Genomic DNA, 22,073 nt, shown 5'->3' on the forward strand with positions numbered 1-22,073 from the left:
TACCAGAGAACAGTTAGCTCTTTGTCTCCATGCTGCTCATTCCCTGATGGCCTTCAGTTGCTTCCCCTTCTCCATCAGCCTCTGTTCATTTTGCCTCAGAAATGCAATGACTTTAACACCTGATGATGATTCCTCTAAGAACAACCTAATCTGGTTGCTAATCTGGGAGCTGAGAGAGGATGCAGAGGGAGGTGGGGAAGATGAGCACGGGGAAATAAGGCGAGTTGTCTCCAATTCCTTGCCTTAAATTGAATGACTGAGTGTCTGTCACTCCCAAACCCTAGCCTAGACCTAGGGGCCCAGATTAGGGGTCCCATCCTAGAACCCTAGTCCCTAGTTGCCATTCAAAGCATGGTCCCCAGAATGGGCTCAAAACAAATGATGATTGAGTGAATTCTGTCCTTTGAGGAAAAAAGCTTCTTACTGTAGACAAGAAGGTTGATCGTGGAATTAACAGCAGGGTCAGTGATAGGCCCAGGTAACAGTTGGATTGCATATCAATGTCAGGATAGGATCAGATTTAAGATCTGTTTCAGAATTAACCACTCACTAGCTCACTTATTTGCTAAACTCCCTGAGCTGTGTCTTGGGTGTTGACATCATCCAAAGATGAATAAATCTATCCCTTATCCTCAGGGAGAGGAAGTTCATTCTGGTGTAATAGGGGCCATGGAGAAGGCAATTAAAAAGGGAAGTAATCATTGTACCTAATTGGGTGGTCGGGCTCATCCCCACAAAAACATATTTCTACCAAGTAAGGATCCTCTTCCCCCACCTCAATTTTTTATATATAATTATAGAATTCTTACTTTTAGAGTGTGGTAAGTTATTATTTTTTTAAATTTTAGAATCATCCTATGCAAAGGAACCTGATACCAGCATCATGACTCAAGACCTTAGTGAAGGATGCTGAACCACAGAGGAGATTGGGTCTGGCCAAGCCTAGGGAAGTTTGAGAAACCTCCCTCTCAGGTCCCTGAGGGGTCCACACTGAGCCTTGAGGATGAGGTAGGAGTAGGGAGGAGCCCAGTTTAGCCTGTGGAAGAGCATTTGAGGAAGGAGTGAGAGGGAAGAAGAAGGGTGATGAAACTGGAGAGACAGGATGCAAGTGGTTTTGAGATAAGGAATCTGAACTTGGTCCCAGAATTTGGAGCCAGAGAAGCTGCTTAAGGAAGGTTACATTATGATCAGATGCACATTTTAGGGAGGATTCTGCTCAGTAAGGACAGGAATGTTCAGACACATGAGAGGAGGACTGTAAGGAGTGAGGCTTGCAGCTGGGTTTTTGGAGTCTTCATCTGTGACAGCCAGCAGGGCTAGGTCTGTCTCCTGTTCTCAGTTGAATTCATTGTCAGTAACTTGCAGTTGCCAGTCTACATCCTCCACCTTTGTTTGTTTTACTCAATATGGGCTGACTGAGTGTCCTAGATGACAAACATTTGTTTCTCATAGTTCTAGAGGCTAACAAATCCAAGATTAAGCAGTTCTGCTGTCTGAAGACAGCTACTTTCTTGTTGAATCCTCCGTATGGGTAAGAGAGAGAGCTCTTTCTCTTTCTCTTCTTAGAAGGACACTAATCCCACTTAGTAGGCGATGCTCTGCTGAATTCTGCTTCCTACAGGAAACACCATCCTAGTGGGGCTAAGGCTTCAACATATGAATTTGGGAGCTTGAGCACATTCAGTCCATGGCAGTGTGATGTATAAGCCAGCTGCTTGTCACTATGACTCAAAAGCTTGAGAGTTGAAGGGAGCTTCTTAGGAAGGAATCTTGATTTCAGCTTATGGCTTGGAGGTTTACATTCTATGACAGGGCAGCCCCATTGGTTGAGGCATCTGGTGAGGCTGGAGGGTAGTGGAGGGAAGAACCAAGAAATAGAGACACAGCGAAACTACTCTCTGTCTACCCTCTATGTGGTCTGCTCTTACAATGCTGTCATGATGCAGTCTGGGGGCTCTGCCTCAGCAACCTAATCCAATCATTTCCCAAAGGTTCAACCCACAGATACTGTGATTGGATTAATCCTCCCCTTAACCCATCAGCAATTAACATCTCGTTTCATGTGTATGTAATGTACCTATGAATTTTGTTCGGATTTTTGACAGTTCTCTTTGTCTCCTTTTAGGGCTACCCAGATAAAGACCTACTCCTGGGACAATGCACAAGTTATTCTTGTTGGGAACAAGTGTGACATGGAGGAAGAGAGGGTTGTTCCTACTGAAAAGGGCCAGCTCCTTGCAGAACAGCTTGGTATGTGCATGACCTGTGTGTGCTTGTGTGTTTGTGTATGTGTACTTGACAGTAGGACAGAGGGGACAAGTGTGTTTGTGACATTAGGGTGTGTTGTGATGGTCAATTATGTATCTACGAGCTCCATGTATATTGTTTTATATTTGTGTGATGTACAAATGGGTTTTATGTTCATGAACTTTGGTAATACATTATTTATAATATGTAAGTATTTCATAATATGAAACATACAGGTATATTTGAAATTTATAAACTTTTTAAAATCAAATTCTTCCACAAAAGATTTGACATTTCTTATAAAAATCATCCTAATACAGCAATAAAGAAAAAATAAGAAAGCTGGAGGTAACAGAAAGCAAGGATGGAAGGAAGATAAGAGGAAGCCAGGGTAAAATGAATGTGTGTGTCATATATTCTTGGGCATTTGCAATAACTGGGCCAGAATATTGCTTTGAGCTTCTTACCTAGCATTGCAAAGAGTGAAACATCATCAGTTACATGGGTTCAGAGTGTCCTTAATGTAAAAAATAAACCCGTTTTTCTAGCAAAGCTTTGCTCTTCCTTGCCAACAGTAGAACAGACTCTTATCTTTCTAGCAACAGCAGTACTGGGTGTGCTGAGATGTTTCTTACAGTTTCAGTGCTGACTGACACTAAACACAATTCACAACAAAAGTAATTGCATGAAGGAATAAACTGTGTGGTTCAAGTGTGCAACTCAGTGGTACTCTGACTTCTCCCAAAGTGAAAGCATTTTGACCTCCATTTTGACCACCTGAGGTCTAGGTGGCTACGCATGTCTCAGTGGCCCTGTAACAGAACCCATATGCACCTTTGCTTAAAATAGTAGTTTCAAAATATTGGAATATAGTACAAAATTGCTTTTAAAAAGAATGTCATGTCTACAGAAAGTTTGAAATGTTTCTCTAGAGGAGTAGATGGATTGCCAACTTTTAGCCCATCTCCCCAAGTATTTCTTGCACTCTAGCTGATGTGAAGATTGAGAAGTAGAGTGTAAAGTCATACTCTCCAAAAGTTCCTGAAGCATAGATATTTGGACATGTAGATGGGCACACAAATGTGACTTGTGTGTTGTATATATTTGTATTGTATGTATTCTGACTGTGTGTGTCCTACACTTCTTTCTCTCCTATTGCCTAAAGTGACCTGGACTAGACATTAAGCTGTTTAATATAGAGGGAGGTTGGGCCATCTTGGGTCTCGTTGTTTATCCTTATCACAGTGGTTCTTGGGCTTCTGAAAGTGTCTCTTCAGTTCAGAGGACAATAAGCAGGTGGTGACACCTGCATGTGGATAACTTCAACCCATACCTTTCCTGTCCTCAATCCTTAGGCAGACTCCCAGCATTCTACCTGCACTGGGATGCAATGTGTTTGGGATGCTCTTCTCTCCTCTTCCTTACCTGCTTCCAGCTGGTGATCCCCCAACTCAGCTTTCAAAGCAGCTCAAGCTCCACTCCTTCCTGGCCCCCTGCAGCTCTTTGCATTATACTCACATTTAATGTACCTATATGTGCAACAGTCACAGTAACCATCACACTTGGGCATACTCAATCAATTGCTGGTTTTCTGAAAGCTCTTGGAAGACAGGAAATGAGTCTTGTACCCACAGTGCTGAGCATATGGTCTGACACTACCAAAAGAAAAAAAAAGTTTTGAGATTAATTTTTAGTATGTCAAGTTTTAGACTATTGTGTTTTATTATGCAGCAAAGAATTGCTAGATACCTTCTATATGCAGTAGATACTGTGCAGTGAAATAGGATATGTTCCCTGGTCTGAAGAGGGTTGAGTCAATGAAAAAGCAGATGCTAACAGCAATATCCCAATAATTGTGGTTATGACAGAGGTGTGTACTGGGTTGCAGGAGCACAGAGGAAGCACCTAATACAGTGGGGGTTTGAAACATGATGCCCTTTTGGAGTGTTGAAGACAAGTAAAGTCAGCCCTGCAAGGAAGAGAAGCAAGAATGTTCCAGGCAGGAGAACAGTACTAACCACTGGGTGGTGTGAGCCTGGAACAGTGTTGCCCAGACAGAAGTATTGTAGGTAGGTAGAGGATTAGCTAGCTAAGCCTTCCTAGATAAGATTTTTAAAGGATGAATTGGTTAAACATTTATTAGGTACTTCAGGTATCAGGCGCTATTCTGAGTGTTTTAAAATATAACTCATTTAGTTTAATCCTCTTAAAACTCACCAAAATGTGTATTTTTTTCTCCATATTTTTGAGATATAAATTTTTACAGATGAAAAATGATAGGTTGCCTAACTTGGTCGACGACACATCCCAAGCACAAGGGTAAAGTCGGGAATGGAATCCAAGCAGTGGTCTGTGCTCCTCAACAGTTAGCCTTGTTAGACAACAAATATGATCATTGAGATCTGATATTTACTGAACAAGGCATTATATGAAATGTTTAGTATTAATTCTGTGTTTTCTCTGTGTAGGTTCTAAAAGCATTTTCAACACTCTGAAAAAAAAAAATTAGATTCAGAGAGGTAAAGTCACTTGCCCATGGCTATGCAGTTAGGATGTGGTATAGTCAGTATGGATCTGTTAAATGTATGTAGGAACAGATATAGAAGTAAGATGAATTCTTAGCATAGGGTGTAGGGAAGCACTTGAAGAAGGCTTTAATGAGTTGGTCGGATGTAGGCAGGAAGGTAACCCATCTCTGCCTACACAACTTCCTGAGCTTTCCTCTGTTGCTTACCAGAACTTAACCTGTACATAGATTTATCTCTTTCCTAGCCCTTGAGAGCAGGGATTATGTCTGATTTGTTTATCATCCCAAGACCCCAGCATGGGGTGATATTTATTCAGACACTTCACTTATTCACTTTAAAATGCTTATTGAGCACATACTCTGTACCAGGTTCTGTGCTGGCCCTTAGGCTATAATTAACAATGAGCAAACAAATTATAATCTTTCTTTATTGTCATGGAACTAATGTAATCTTTATTATCATGGAAAAGGGTATTCTTATACCAATAATTATACAAATAAATATATAATTAATAATCGAGTGAGTGGGTGAGTTGTATGATATCTTAATCAAGAAGTTAAAATCATGGTAAGTTCAGCTTAAGTTAGAACCGGTGTTACTCCACCTTTAGTTTAAAAAGTAGATTTATTGCTTCTGGTCAATGGGAAGTCCACTGAATCCAAGACTCAATTGTGCTTTCTGTTTCTCAGCTTTCCTTACCCCTCAGCCTCTTCCATAAGCAGATGCTACACTAGAAGTAAGCCTTCAGATGGCAGCTTCCAATTCATATTTACTCAGCTCCTGCAAAAAAAGGGCCTCTCTCTTGATTGCCATGTAACAATCTTGGGGGAGATAGTGATGAATCACCCATGAGTCACATGCCCATTCCAGCGGCTGGAGGAGGCAATTATTGGCACTTACAGCTCACAATAACCATAACCACTTAAAATGGTAGTTCCCTAAAGGAAGGAGTGGTAGGCAGACCAATGATAGACTCATCCACCATTATGCTCTAAAGAAAAGAAAGCCCAATGGTAGGCTGGAGAGTCAATGTCTTTTTTTTTTCTTTAAAAATGCATTTATTTTTATTGGAAAGTCAAATTTACAGAGAGAAGGAGACAGAGAGAAAGATCTTCCATCCACTGGTTCACTCCCCAAGTGGCTGCAGTGGAGCTGAGCTGATCTGAAGCCAGGAGCCAGAAATTTCTTCCAGGTCTTCCATGCAGGTACAGAGTCCCAAGGTTTTGGTCCGTCCTCTATTGTCTTTCCAGGCTACAGGCAGGGAGCTGGAAGGGAAGTGGAGCAGCCGAGATATGAACTGGCACACATATAGGATCCTGGTGCATGCAAGGTGAGAACTTTAGACACTAGGCTACTGTGACAGGCCTGAGTCAATGTCTTTTGAGAAAGTAGTATTTAAGCTGAGAACTGAGGGCAGATGTTTGGTGCAGTGGAGTCCTCTCAGTACGCCTGTGTTCTGTGTCTGAGACCCAGTGTCTGAGACCAGCTCTGCTTCTGATCCAAGGACACACAATGGGAGGCAGCAGGTGATAGCTCAAGTGTTTGGATCCCTCACACTCACGTGGAAGATCTAGATTGAGTTTTGGATTCCTGGCTTTGGCATGGAGAGAAAAACCAAGGAATGAAAGAACTCTGTCTCTGCTTCTCTACCAAACAAGTAAAAAATATTTTTAAAAGATTTATTTATTATTGGAAAGGCAAATATACAGAGAGGAAGATCTTCCATCCGATGATTCACTCCCCAAGTGACCGCAATGGCTAGAGCTGAGCCAATCTGAAGCCAGGAGCCTCTTCTGGATTTCCCATGTGGGTGCAGGGTCCCAAAGCTTTGGGCCATCTTGAACTGCTTTCCCAGGCCACAAGCAGGGAGCTGGATGGGAAGTGGGGCTGCCGGGATTAGAACCAGAACCCATATGGGATCCTGGTGAGTTCAAGGCGAGGACCTTAACCACTATGCTATTGCGCTGGGCCCCTAAACATTTTTTTTTTTTTAGTGAAAACTATGAGGCTAGAGTGGTGGCTCAACTGCCTAAACTTCCATCTCCAACCACCAGTACCCCACGTGGGCACCAGCCTGTGTCCCAGCTACTCTGCTTCTAATCTGGCTCCCTGTTTATGACCCGCGAAAGCAGTGGAGGATGGCCCAAAGCCTTGGCCCCCTGCACCCATGTCAGAGAGCTGGAAGAAACCTGTGGCTCCTGGTTGCTGGCTTCTGGCTTAGAATTAACTCTGCTCCATCCATTGCAACCATTTTGGGAGTGAACTAGCAGATGGAAGAAATTTCTCTCTCTGTTTCTCCTTCTCTCTGTAAATGTGCCTTTCTAATAAAAATAAATAAATATTTTAAAAAGAAAAAGCTAAAAGCTAAAGGATGAGAAAAAGTTAGCCAGACAGAAAGTGGATATCGGGCAGGGTAGTGTCTCACATCAAGAGTGGTCCAGGTATGAGTCAGAGTTTGAAGCCTTCACGGAGTGGAAAGAAGGCCTCATGGCAGGGATAAAGTCCCCAAGGGGTGAGGAGTGCGAGATGATGGGAGGCAGCTGTTAGATCACACAGGCTCTTACAGACCGTGTTCAGAATTTTGCGAGGATATCATCAGATCAAGCATCATGAGAAAGGACGTTCCGCCTTCCTCCCCCTCCCCCAGCTGCCTTTGTCATTGTCAGTGGTGTGCTTGCCAGGCAGCACAGCCATTCTCTGCTTTATGGGATCCTCCTGAGGGTTCACTTCTCTTTAGCTTTTTCCAGCACATTTAGCCAAGACTATTGTTATGGCCAGTGAGTGGTATTTGTTGAAGCCATGAGTAGCAGCAGGCCTTCTGGGTGAGGGCGATGAGATGCTGAGGCAGATACATCTTTGGGAGGGTGGTGTAGTTTCAGGGATTCTAGGAACCACGGCATTCTAGGGTCCCTACATTCCCTCAGAAAGGGCTTCCCGGTGAACCACTGGACTCAGAACTGCAACCATGGGGAAGATCGCAGAATCTGTGGTCTGACCATGGAGTACTGTGTCAAAACTGGGCCTCCTCAGTGGCTTAGATGGAGCTTTGCATGGCATCCCCAGATGCACATGGAGGATATGGCAGTCCACTGGGGCTTGCAAAGGACATCTGGTACCAGTGCAAAGGAGAGAAAATGGAACAAATTGGTCAACTATGTCAGCCAAGCACTGGCAGCAAATATCTGGGTGATTGGAGACTCTAAGATGGTCTATGTCAGCTAGTGGACCTTGGAAGGATTTTCTCATCCTTGGATTGGTGAAATCGACAGCATTTCAGAATTATTGAAACCATCCAAAAACTCTCAGAGCATGTTCTACATCAGGGAACCTAGGATGACATCAGGTAGCTGTTCCCCATCCCTGGGTACTGAGGCGGCTGGGAGGCTAGGTGTAGCTTTTCCACTTGTCTTCTCCCAGACACAGGACAAAAAAAAAAAATTTTGGAAACAATGGTCTCATCTGCTTTCCACAATCCTTGACTTCTCATCCTAATGAACTATGTAAACATCATCAAAAATTTATATATATATGTATATAATTTGTAATATATATTATACTTACTAAATAAGTAGCTCTGCATACCAAAAAGTAAATAAAAAACATATAGAAGATTCTAAATTCAACAACAACAAAAAATAGGGGAGGAGCTCCTGGTTGCTTTCCTGGATCTAACAGGAGATAACTCTGGTCAGAGCCCAGAAAGAACAAAAAGGAAAATATGGCCAGCACAGTAGCATAGCAAGTTAATCTTCCACCCAGTAGTGCTGGTATCATGTACAGGCACCAGTTTGTGCTCTAGCTTCTCTACTTGCTATCCAGCTCTCTGTTTGTGGCCTGGGAAAGCAACAAAAAATAGCCTACGTCCTTGGGACCCTGCACCCATGTGGAAGACCCAGAAGAAACTCCTGGCTCCTGGCTTTGAATCAGCTAAGCCATGGTAGCCATTTGTTTAACTCTACATAACTTTGATTACATGGCATTAGTTCACACGTTTTCTCCCTCATAACTCAGAACCTTATATACTGCTTTGTTTGATACGGTCAAGAAAGTTTTTTGTATTGAGATGGATGCATCTTGATGCATCATCAAGCCTGGTTGTAGAGAAACAAAACCCTCCGTTTGCACTAAGAGTGACTAACAGTGTCTTACAATCCCCATTGTGCTGTCATAATTCTCTTGTGATGTTGTATGTAAAGTAGCTTTATCATCCATATAGTAGTATATTAATTTTGTTACTGCACAGTAATATATTATCATCACTATGGCAAATCAGTAATTTTACTGATTATGAAGCTGAAGCCAAAATATCCAAGATTTCTTATGTTCAATGAGTTGGGTAACACTTCTGTATCTTTTTAATTGAGATTATGAATATCTCTAAGCAATATGAGTAATAGATGGCAATCCCAACACTCAAACTAAGACTTTGGAACCAAGACTCTAATGCTCTCTTTCTGTCAGCCAAAGATGTTTTCCCAAAAGCCTGCCTTGCTTTTGTTATTTGCAAATTTCCAGCTTCAACACTACGATTTCTTTAGATGATGACTTGGTGACACACAATTTGAGACAGAAGCTTAGACAATAAAGGTGAGTTTTCTGTAATTTTCCTCATGAGCTGCAAGTTAGATGTGACTCTATTCCTTGAGTTTTCAAACTCTGGGGTAGCTAAGCCACACTCATCCTGTTAGAGTGTCTGTGGGGCTTGAGCCATATGACAGCTGCCTGGAATATGCAGATGTATTTCCCCTCAACGAGGCATTGCAAACCAGTTGGCTATAGGAGGATATGTAAAATCTCTTGCAAATGACAGTGACAATTTGCCATGATCACTGATACACAGTGGGTCCTGGGGACACGGAGGGGAATGGGCATCTCGCCCTCAAGTTGCATACTCTTTCTCTCTCTTGCAACCTGCTCTGGGGAAGTGACTTTTGCACACTGTGTCTCCCAAGCTCCGTAGACAGAGGCTTCTGATTTGGCTTAGCCATGGAGCAATACTTATAGGTGGGTGAATGTGGGGAAAAGGGAGAAGTGTGGATGTCCACCCCACACTCTATCCAGGTCTGCTCCTCTTCTCTGACTCTGCTCCTGTGATCCCAGCTTCTTTTGGCTAACGTAATTGTTGTTGTTGCTATTTGGTTCTTGCTTTTATTAATCTCCGAGTTTCTTCACTATTCTATTTTGCTTCAGTTTTTCCATCATTTATATATAAATTCCCTCTGAATTAAATGCTTAAAAATAGCTGCCATTTTCATAGATGTAATCTGACCAAAATAACCATGCAGTATGCCATAAGAATACAGGGGAGAGGTATGTGGTGTGCTCTGAGCAGTGGAAACAGTCTTGGGGCAGAGGAAGGGGCAGCTCTGACTCCAGAGGCCCTTCTGGTGCATCAGGTTAATCATCTGCCTGCAACACTGGCATCCCATATGAACACCAGTTCATGTCCCACCTGCTCCACTTCCAATCCAGCTTCCTGATAATGTTTCTGAGAAGGCATTGCAAGATGCCCCAAGTGTTAGGTGTCCTACACCCACATGGGAGACCTGCATGGCACTCTAAGCTCCTGGCTTTAGTCTGACCCAACCATGGCCATTGCACCCATTTGGGGAGTGAACCAGCAGATGAAAGATTTCTTTCCATCTCTCTGTAACACTACCTTTCGGACAAACAAGTAAATCTTTTTTTAAAAAAATCAGTGACTCTACATGTGTGTAATGAAGATGATTAAGAATAGGAGCTAGAGAGTAATGGCATGAATGAATGTACAAAAACGAGAAAACATTGATACTTCTGGAGCATGATGTGAGTCAGAGGATAGCACTGGAGAAGCAGATAAAGGTCAGGACACTCACTGTCTTGAGTGGTAAGCCCTGGTGGCTGGATTTAATCAGACCAATTTCAGTTCCCCTTGCACAGATCCAAGTCTAAACAGTTCAAGTTAGAAGTCAGGGGCACAGCTGATGCAAAATGAAAGAGAAGGTCACTGGAAATTAGATGGTCAAGAAATTAAGAGGCCAGGGTGCAGGATGGCTTGTCCATATGACACTCAAAGTTCTGAGAATGTTGCAAAGCATGGGTGGAAAGGAAGACATGAATCCAACGCTAAACTCATCAGTGACCTAGAGGCTGTGAACTGGGTATTGATAAATGATGAAGTGAGGAGGTGTCAGAGCAGAATGGAGAAGGGATCTGAATGTAACGCTGAATAATAAATGTTCTAAGAGCACTGTGGGGATAAGGAGAGGTAAGTTGAGCTGATCAGAAGTTTACAAACTGAAGTCCATCCAAATCTGAAGCTGGTAGTGTGGGCGTAGTCTGTGAGTCTGTGACAGAAGCTTTTGGGCAGGATAAACAGGATCATTTGGGGGTCAAGGATCATCTTGGAGATTCAGGAAAGAATTGGACCCCATGACAGACAGCAGAAATCCCACTGTTATGAAACCAATTAGAGGCAAGAAAGGACTAGGAGCTAGTCTGCTTAATTGGTTGTCATAGTCCTGCCATCACTGTGTTCTCAGATCCTAAGAATCCTGATTAATGAACCTGAAGAAAAGGTTACCACCTGGGCCTGCTAATGAAGAGCCATCTGAGAGCCTGACAGTAATTGGTGGCAGTGCCTTGGGTTGTTCTGTTAAGCAGAAGAGATCTGTGAACTAGACCCACAGCCTGGTAACTTGAATCAGAGTTCTCATCCTTTGAGGACCTTTGGGATAATGATGAAGGCATCTCCTTGGCATGGCATATATACTCTCTGTCTGGCCTCTTGGTGACTCATAACATTGGGTTTTCTGTTGTAATGATAACTAATGGTTCCAATCTTTCTAGTATTTAGCAAGGCTGTTTGTTGGCCTCTTGGCTATGCTCATGCTGTATTAGTTGCATTGGATGTTGGGATGCTTGTGCTCACACACACACTCACAATCCTGTCTGTCTGATACCTTCTGGGGTATCAACTTCTCTGAGAAATCCTTCTTGGCCCCCAGAGTCAGGTGTCTCTCTTGGCTTCCTCCCACTTGAGCACTTATCACTCTGTAGTATTGTCCTTATTTCCATCACACGTGACTAGGAGCCACTCAAAAGTAGGAATTGTGTCTGATTCATCTCCAGGTCTCTAGTGCCCAGTCCAGAGTCCATCATGCTTGCTGAGCTTTCATCACCTTTGCTGTTTACATCCCCTTAGCTATACTCTCCACATTCATTTCCTACCTCCTTCATTCACCAAATAACCAACTATTCCCTGGCTAGAGCTAGAGCTCAGATGAATGACACAATCTTTATCAATGGAATTCTCTTTTTAAGGATTTATTTATTTGTTGAAAGATGAGAGAGAGAGAGAGCGCGAGAGCGCTTCCATCTTCTACTTCATTCCCCAGAAGGCCTCAACAGCTGGGGCCTGGGGATGGGACAGGCTAAAGCCAGGAACTCCATCTGGGTCTCCTGTGTGGGGGGAGGGGCCCAGGTACACTAAGGCCTTTCACCTCCTTCCCTGGTGTAGGGAGCTGAATCAGATGCAGAGTAGTCAGGACTTGAACTGGCACTCTGATATAGGATGCCAGCATCAGCTTATTGTGCTGTACCACAACTCCAGCTCTTGTCAAATGGACTTCTGCCACATAGAGTAATGAATGATATGGCAGAATAGAAGAACATGAAGAACTCGCATCTAAGCTGAGTCCTAGAAATGAGAATTTGACTAGGAGAGTTTTTGCTCAGTTCTAAATTTAAAGGCTCACAATCCCCACTAGCTTTAGGAAGCTTCTTCCCCCTTCCCCCTCCTGCCATGCTCCCCTTTTCTTGCATTCCGACATGGCCTCTAGTTGGCTCTATTTGGATTAGAATGTTGTAGGACTTCCTGTCACTGGTCCAACTGAAAGTGAGACTAGAGGCATAAGGAATCCTTGAGCTTTGGTTTCCCTATCTGCAAATCACAAAATGTGACCCATTGTCTTGGTTTCACCTGTTTGATAAGGCTGTGGCTCTTATTGTTTCTAAAACCACTTTTAAAAAAAATTATTCAAAAGATAGAAAGAGAGAGAGAAAGAAAGTGAGTAGTGAGCAGCAAGCGAGTGAGAGACAGAACAGAGTTCCTATCTCTTGGTTCACTCCCCAAATGCTGCAACAGCTGGGGCTGAGTTAGAGCCAAGAACTAGGCACTCAAGTCACATCTTCCACAGGGGTAACACGAATCCAACTGTCTGAGCCATTGCCTAAAACCTCTCAGAGTGCACCTTAACAAGAATGCTGGCACCAGGAGTTAGAGCCTGGAATTGAACCCAGGCAATTTGAAATGAGACGCAGATATCTTAGCTACTAAACCAGGTTAAGGATGGCTTGAAACTTCTGTTTGTGAACCATTGAGGACTTGCAGTTGTGAGGGACTGATGTTCTTATTGTGTCTTAACACAACTAGGTTTGAACCCCTTGTGTTCCCGACAGTAAACAAGACCTGACATGAAGTCAAGGTTCAATAAAATCTTGGTTTATTGATTGATCCTGCACAATGAAGAAAAAACAGCTTCCCCCTGAAAGCCCTTGGAGACAATGGGGAGACAAAGAAGTTGAAATCTGTGGTGGGTTGAGAACATATGGGAAAGGAAATAACCATATATACCACAGATCAATCACTTCACATGCTTTTGTGCATTTAATTTGCATTCCCATCCTAGAAGGTAGGTAGCATTCGCTTCCTTATACAGATGAGAAAATGGAGGCTGAAAGTGGTTAGGTAGCTTGCCTTAGGTCACAGAGCTGGTGACTGAGGAGACGCATTCAAATCTTGTCATTGCCCTCCTGCACAATGTAGCATGTCCTATCCTCAATGCCAGTTCCACAGAAGAAATCTGGTAGTCAGCGTGTGTGTGTGTGTATGTGTGTGTGTGATATTCAATTAAAGAAAAACTCACGGATGCCAACTGCTTTTGGCGGCCTGAGGCTGAGGAGCCAGAGCTGCCTCAAATATCCACAATGAGCAGGCACTTCTGCAGCTTGCCTTGCTCAGGCTGGGAAATGGGCCATAAGAAAACCAGAGGGTGGGCTGATAGGATCTGTGAGCATCCTCGAACTGGCAGGGTCAGGAGAAAAAGAGCTGTGCTGTGGCACTGTCTGTGGCTGGTGGAATAATAGGGAGAAGGCGGATGGGAGAGAGGCACTCCCTCCTGTGTGGGAGAAGATGATGAAAGACGGAGAAAGATGAAGAGCTGAAAGGAGCCAGATTTAAAAAAAAAAGAGAGCAGAAAGGCACAGTCATTGTAACAGGCAGCTGGTGGACAGCAATTTATTCATCATCTGGCTCAATCCTCCCAATTGCTCCCAACAGGAAGACACCGCTATTACTCCTACTTGACAAATGAAGAGTCTGAAATTCAGAGAGGCTAAGTGATGGGGAAATGTGAAGTGACTTGCCCAGATTCAGAGACATGCGTGTAGTCAGATGAAATCAAGGAGGCTGAAAAGACCTGTAAAGGAAGACAAAGATATAGTCAGGGGAAAGGATGCAAAGGAGGCTGAAAAGACCTGTAAAAGAAGACAAAGATATAGCCAGAGTGAAATGGAAAAAGGAAGAAAGACGAGGCAAGACTATGTGTGGACTCTGGAGCTAGGCAAATCCAGGGCCAAACCCAATTTCCACTAACATAGCCACACGGTCTTATGGAGTTATACAGTCTTTTGGAGCCTTTGTTATCTCATTTTTAAGTTGGAGATGATGGTATTTATCCAACAGACTACCAAGAAGATTGAATAAGATGATGTTTGTTAAGGCTCCCAGTGTGGTGTCTGGCTCAATAGATACTAAGGATGCCAAGAAGAAAATACAAGGAGCATAAAGGAAAAGAAGGAGCGAAATAGTGTGGGGGTGTGGGCCGGGGAAGGCTTTTCAAGCTAACTACAGAGAAAGAGGACAGTGAACAAAGGGAATAGTTGGCTCAGGGACATGACAGAAGGGCAGTTCATGCTTCTAAGGCCTGTCAACAAGTGGTCAAGATTCCTGGTGGGAATTAGCCATTTTTAATTTGCTTGTGTCTCTTTGGACAACCAAATTCTGTCCATTGTCACAGACAGGGTCATTAAGGATCTCAAATACAAAGCAGAAGACAAAAATATAACACACATCAGGTGCAATTTTTCCTGGACCTTTTCATTGGGTTTATGAATGAAGGGAGCTATGTGTAGGATAATTTTAGTAGTGATCAGGAAACAGGAATCCCACTGGGTGGAGATAGGCCAGTGGGAGCAAATAAAAGTTCACTGTGTCAATGTGGAGCCTGGAATACCTTCCAGAGCCCAGACCTGGCTGGTCAGGCCAGGGTTGATGGAAGACAGGGGAAAGAGGAGGAAAATTCCTGCTCAGAAGTCCAGAACCAGCAGATAGCCCACTCCCTAAGAGGTCCCCATCCCAGCACATTGGAATGCCAGCTGGAGTACTAGCACTTCCACTCCTAATCCATCTTCTTGCTAATGCATCCTGGAAGGCAGCAGATAATGGCTCAAGTGCTTGGCCCCCTGTCACCACTGCACAGGATTCCAAGTGCTCATGGCTTCAATTTGGTCCAGCCCTGGCATTTTGGGAAATAAACCAACAGATGGGCAATCTCTCCCTCTCTTTATTCTTCTCTCTCTCTCTCTCTCTCTCTCTCTCTCTCTCTGTGTGTGTGTGTGTGTGTGTGTGTGTGTATGTTTCTCTCTCTCTCTCTCTGCTTTTCAAATAAATAAAGAAAGAAAAAAATCTTAAAGTCCAAAATCTGGACTCGCCATCTTGGTACCTTTACTCATCTTAGGCAAGCCAATTTACTTCTCTCAGCCACAGTGACATGGAGAGGAGTTGACACCCTTTCCCCAGGGCGTTGCATTGATAAGAGAGAGAATGCTTTGGCAACTTGAAATGCTGTGCACATATTTATGTATTCACTCTTTTGGCCAATACTTAAAGACACCCCCACCCAAACCTGTATCGGGCATGGCCTCTACACTTTATCAGCATCTTCTTATTTAGTACCTCTGTGAGCTAGGTTAAATGATCAACATTTACAAACCCCAAAAAATTGATCTATAAAGAAAATAATGAAATTTCCAGTTTAGTAGCTTTCAGTGGTAGAACTGGGATCTGTCTGACTTAAAAACTCCTGCCTTATGGGAGTGGCACCAACTAGTTTATGTCCCAGCTGCTCCACTTCTGACCTAGCTCCCTGCTAATACGCCTAGGAAAGCACTGGATAATGACTCAAGTGCTTGGGTCCCTGCTACCCATGTGGGAGACCTGGAAGAAGCTCCTGACTCTGTACCTGCTCAGCTCAGGCCATTGTGGAATATATGGGAAGTTTGCCATTTGGAGCATGAACCAGAAGATGAAAGATTTCTGACTCTCCTTCTCTGTGTATAATTCTGCCTTTCAAATATATGCATGTGAACTGACCATCTGGCTTTGTTCCAGAATGCTGGAGACATGACAATGTCTAGCTGAAGAGATGGGGGAGAAAACCTTACCTCTGTCTCCTCTTTCTTTCTCCAGGATTTGACTTCTTTGAAGCCAGTGCCAAGGAGAATATCAACGTGAGACAGGTCTTTGAGCGCCTAGTAGATGCCATTTGTGACAAGATGTCTGATTCGATGGACGCAGACCCCTCCATACTGGGCACCTCCAAGAACACGCGCCTGACAGACACCCCACCACTGCTACAGCAAAACTGCTCATGCTAGGCAAAGCCCACCCTCCCTATGCATCCTTCAACTGCTCTGCACTCCCACTGCTTCTCCTGAGTCCATGCTGTCCACTCCTAGTCCCGTGTAAGCTCTGTTGCTGCTGTTCTTTGCTTTCCTCCCAAGGGGACTCTGTAGCTGGCCCCATCCCAGATACGCAACCCCAGCCTTGCTTCACAAAAGAATATTTTCTGGTTTATATATGGGATTCCCTGTGGTTGCTTGCAAAGCTGCTATCTTTTCAACCTTGAAAATTAAGATTTCCTCCCTTGATCAACATGTGTCTCTCTCTCTCTCTCTCTCTCTCTCTTTCACACACACACACACACACACACACACACACACACACACACACACACACAAACACACACAGTTTTCTGGGACTAGTCAGATGTGTCAAATGAGGCCGGCCTATGCAGCTAATCCTATTGGAGAAAACTAAAGCACAGACAAGCTTGTTTCAGGTCAGGCTCCCCAGGGGGCTTTCTCTTAGCCTAAGTCAAGCCTTGACTCTCAAAGCCCTAGCCTGTTACCACGGATGCCCACAGGGCTTGGGCAGTTGCTGTGGTGACAAGGCCAGAGCTAATCTCTTGAGAGCTCCAGTTCTCATAGGATGCTCAAAGAGCAAAGGCTGAGTCAGAAACACACTTAGAGGAAAAAGATTATCCCCTGCAAAATGTCAGAGGTCCTCTACTCCGTGAAAGGGCAAACCAGTGGGCAAAGAAATATGTGCCAAAGACATAGGGCTCTAGTTTCTGAACTGCTTTTTAGCTGCTGGGAATGCCTCTGGTTCTTCAACTCCCAGACTCTGAAAATTCTAGAATTGGTGGGATCCAACCTGGTGAATTTGGCTGGTCGGTTCTCACGTTCCTGTCTCTGACAACCAGCTGGCAGCCCTCACACCCAGATCCCCTCTTTTGTAAACACATCTTCCAGGAAGAGGCAGGAGACAGCTTCAGTCCACATGCTCCATGGGCAGCTCTCATAGTCAGAAAGTTTGCCTTGCTTCTCACTGAAATTTGCTGCCTGTTCCCTTCCCATTTATATTGTCTCCCCTGCTGGAGACATCAATCTCTGCTCCCTGTGAGTCATGGCACCTTTAGATGGTTTGAGCTCAGAGTTCTGAGAACTGCCCTTTATCTGGGGTCAAAAACTTCAGTAATCTTACCTGCTATTTTTGATAGAATTTTCCTTCCTGCCTGCCCCTTTCCTTCATCCCGTCTTTCAGCTATTCCTGAGCAGTCTATCTTGGAGATGTGATTGAAAGCAGAATCTCAGGAGGCATGACCCTGAGACAATTGGGAAAGTGAATTTGGAAATGTCAATGTCCGTTCTTCTTAGAGTAAGACCCAAGAGCCTGTGTGACAGCACTCCTGGTGGAAGCCCCTTAGTGGAACACCCAAAGGCCAAAAGTTACCACCAAACCAGAAAGAATGAGCTCAGCAGTCTAAGCTTTCTTGGACAGGCACATTGTTTGGGTTTCAGCTGAAATGATAACAAGGGACTGGCAATGGTTCCTGAAAAATCTTACTTCTCCACCATGACTGAAATCCCCAGCCTCCTTCACCCTAACACTAACATACACCTCAAATTCAGATCCAGTTCCTAGGAAAACATGTTCACTAGCAACAAATCTGATGACCAAATAAAAAGAACCATCAAGAGGCAGCCCTGTGGAGATGCTGCTGTCTTGGGTACAGTGCATGGGACCCAGTTTTTGGACTTGGAATTGGGAGGCCTGCACACTGTCACTTTGTTTAGGGTGGCTGTGGGCCAGGTACTGCTCCCTCTGAGTCCTGGTTTCCTACCCACAAAGCAAAGAGGTCCACATGGATGTTGTTTCAGGTCCCTCCAGGAGCTAACAGCTCTGTGATCCTTTTATCATCTTCACTATTTCACTTGATCTGAAGAGGCTGAAAGAGCAAGATTACCATCCTGTTGGTATTTCAGTGACAGAGGTGTCATGCTCTCTCTACACCAGACCTTGTTCCAAGCACTTTGCATGAATTGACTCATTTATCTTCCCAGCCTCTTTGTAAGGGAGGCACCATCCTCAGCCTCATTTAAAGATAAGGAAACCAAGGTACCAAGAAAGTCTAGCTCACGTAAGATCATATCATGAGTCAACAGTGAAGCTGGGGCTTAAACCCAGGCGGCAGGCTCCATGGTCTGTGTTCTCAGCCACCTCTCATATTGCATCTCTCATAGACAAACTATGATCCAGAGAGGTTAAGAGATTGGCCCAAAAGCACACAGCTTTAAAATCATGTTAGGATGCTTTTAAGCAATCCCAGGACCATCAGATTTCAAGTCTAAGGAGATTAAGACTTATGTGTCTGAGCCATTAACAAATTGCTTATCCACTTCGATCAACCCGAGGTAACAGATGTCTAATGCTTAGGAAAGGAGAGTCAGGCTCAGAGACAACCAGGTCCCGTGGGCCTAGGCAAAATATGCCCAGAACCAGTCAGGCCCAAGTGCCAGCTTTCCCTGTATCTGCTTCTGTCAGGAAATCCTTTGCTGGTGTCCAGGCAGTTCTGAGAGCCATTGCTATGTTGCGGCACCGTGGCTTGGTTAATGTCTCTAACCATGGAAGAATATAGTCCTCTCACAAGCCAGGGGTTCTGGTTGTGCTGCTTATGCTTTGAACTTGCATGATTTCTTCATCAATTATCTTTTTTTTTTTTCTGGCCATTAACACCCATCTACCCAGTACTAGGATTTCAGACCAACATCCTCAGGACCCCTGAATATTCTAGTGTCTATATTCAATAATCTTATTTTTCTTACTGTGTCCAAACAAAGGCTGATGCTTTTGCTTAAAAAAATGTCAAGTTCTTTAAAATCTGGAGCCAGTTCCAGGGAGCAAGTCTCCTCATAACAGATGGAATTCACAGTTAAATGTGACAGTGGCAAACTGTCCTAACAGGCAACAATCAGACTTGTTTGCTACCCAGCAATCCCCCAGCCCTGTTCCATGACCTCATTTCTGCTAAGTGGAAGGCAAGAGCTTCCAGCTGATTACACACAAGGTTCATCAGTCACGGCAACAGCGCAATTAACCACCAACGTTCAAGCTGCAGAGAGTGTGCATCAGTGGCAATTTGTCCTGGATTTCCTCTTCCTAAACAAATCCAAATGAAACAAGGTTAAATAAAAACACTTGTCCTCAAAAGAGGCAAAAGTAGGCCAAAAGTGTGATACAGTATTATAGTGATTCACAGAATCTGTTTTCATTGTGTGTCTGTAAATACAAAGTGATACGTGATTCTTGTCTCTCAATCTGTAGCATTATTAACTTCTAAGAACAGCAATGGGGGAGAATGTTCTGAATAGTCTAATACCCATTGGGTAAAGACTTTGGATAGGAGTATAGAGAAGATCTTGTCCTGGTTCCTATTTTTCAAGAGACGGGGGAAGAATGGGAAGAAATATCATAATTGCTCTGGGAGTACATAAATAATGGAGCCAAGATTGAGCCTTGGATCACCCTTACAAAGAAATTCATTTATTCTGAGAAGCTGCTATGGTTCTAGCATGGCTAATATAGATAAAAATGATGATCTCTTTTTGCAAAGCACCTGCAATCTGAAGGAGGTGCTGCTTCTAAAATATTACTAATCCATTTTGACAGACGAGGAACATGGCCTTAGGAAAGTGAATGGGCCCAGTCATCCACCAGTAGCATCATTTGAGCTCACCTCTGTCAGATTCTTTTGGGTTTCCTCTTCAGATTGTCTCAGATGAAAGGTAAATGGGGCAATGGTAGCAACAGTCTCCCAGAGTTTCTTGAAGTTATAAATAAAACCAGCTGGTCTGGTTTGCAGTTGCTTTTTGACTGCAGCCTTATAAATAACTGACTCTCACACTCACATCACCCACCTCCTGCCCCAGAGCCCCTACCTAGCTGGCGCATCAAGTTTCCTGGAGTGCCTTCAGGAATGGGTTGAGGACATTGATTACCAACAGTTTGAGGGCAGAGAAAGAAATTATAACAAGTGTCCTGGAATCTCACTGATTTCATAGCCTTTATCCCACGTCATTACCTGATGTGGCTGAAGAATCAGGTCATAGCCTATGATGGGAAATGTCTACAAAACACTAGCCAACGAGACACAGATGCTAATTTTTACCTTAAAGTCTGTCTCCACTAGGAATAGGGAACTTAATCTGGCTCTTCCACATGGATGGCTGGGATCAGCTACTTCAGCCATCACCTACCCAGGATTTGCACTGGCAGAAGACTGGAATGTGGAACTGGGTCACCCCCCCCCCCAGATATTCTGATATCAAAAAAAGTTTTAGTCACCAGGTTCAATACCTTCTTTGCTACCTTTATCTCAAATATGTCCATCTTTCTCTATATCCTTTGCCTTGGTCCAAACCACAAATTTTTCTCCCCCAAGAGAATTACCATAGAGTTCCTAGTTAGTTTCCATACAATCCATCCTTTGCATATTTTAAAAATATAAATGAAGGCTTCCTTTTCTTCCACTCCACCATCATGGTGAGTGTTCCTGAATCTTCCTTGCCATGTCTTCCATCACAAGACCATCACAATCAAGAGATTCCTGGCCAAATCAAAAACAAAAATCATCGCATTCCCCAATGGATTCGAATGAAAACAGGTAATAAGATAAGGTAAAACTACAAGAAGAAACACTGGAGAAGAACCAAGCTGGGTCTATGAGGAACTGAACTCTAACAGATGAAATACATATTTTTGTGCTGTGTCAACTATCTTTTCTTTACCGTATGAAGCTAAGGATACCACCATTGTCTGAACAACTGAACATGCTTGATTGGGTCTGTGACTAGTTGGTTGGGTCAGTAATAAATATGTGAGACATTTTGAAAATGTATGTATAAGTGAAAGACTGACATTGTGGCATAACAGATTAAGTCAACAATGACACCAACACTCCATATGAGTACCAGTTTGTGTCCCTGCTGCTCTATTTCCAATCCAATTCATTGCTATTGCATGTGGGGAAGTAGAGGAAGATGGCCCAAGCACTTGGGTTCCCTGCCACCCACATGGAAGACCTGGTTGGAACTCCTGGCTCCTTTTTTGGCCTGACCTGCTGTGGCCATTTGATTGAACTAGTAGATGGAAGATTCCTACCCATCGCCTCACAGTATGTGTATCTCCCTCTCTGAAACTCTGACTTTCAAATAAATAAATCATTTTTAATATGCAAATGAACAATCTCAGTAATGCTGAGATTTTTTTCAATGCTACACATGAAAATAATAGAATTAATGACATTATCATCATCATCATTATTATTATTTCTTTTAAATCCATTTTATTTTTAGTCCTGAATCTGCCCCTAACTTGCTATTGCACCTCTATAAATAATTTCCTGGAACAACCAGCTATTATTTATTCCCCTGCTTTTTCTGGCAATAATAATCCCTTCTCTGAAATGAAGTGATCCTAGTTGAAAACTGTCAGTAAAGATAGCATGTGATCAAATAGAACCAATCAGAATCCTCCCCAAAATATATTATCTCCTTTTTGGGTCTCAATTTTCTGTTTTATATGTCCTTCCAACTCTAAAGTGCGGAAATTCTGTTTAAAAAATTAGATCTTTCATA

General features: G+C 43.5%; 1 protein-coding gene and 1 pseudogene across 1 annotated transcript in view; both read left to right on the forward strand.

The window, feature by feature from the left end:
* The window catches only part of RAB3B (RAB3B, member RAS oncogene family), a 56,091-nt gene extending 39,603 nt beyond the window's left edge, over positions 1 to 16,488 (forward strand). The window contains exons 3-4 of the mRNA XM_040978677.1: positions 2,126 to 2,250; positions 16,285 to 16,488. Coding sequence (XP_040834611.1) covers positions 2,126 to 2,250; positions 16,285 to 16,472 — 313 coding nt within the window. The 3' untranslated portion in view covers positions 16,473 to 16,488. The remainder of the gene's footprint in view (positions 1 to 2,125; positions 2,251 to 16,284) is intronic.
* A 3,297-nt stretch (positions 16,489 to 19,785) lies between these two features.
* Positions 19,786 to 21,162, forward strand: LOC121155319 (annotated as a pseudogene).
* Positions 21,163 to 22,073: the final 911 nt, after the last annotated feature.

The sequence above is a fragment of the Ochotona curzoniae genome, unplaced genomic scaffold, assembly GCF_017591425.1.
Source record: "Ochotona curzoniae isolate NIBS_2020 unplaced genomic scaffold, NIBS_Ocur_1.0 contig_291, whole genome shotgun sequence".
NCBI classification, from domain to species: domain Eukaryota; kingdom Metazoa; phylum Chordata; class Mammalia; order Lagomorpha; family Ochotonidae; genus Ochotona; species Ochotona curzoniae.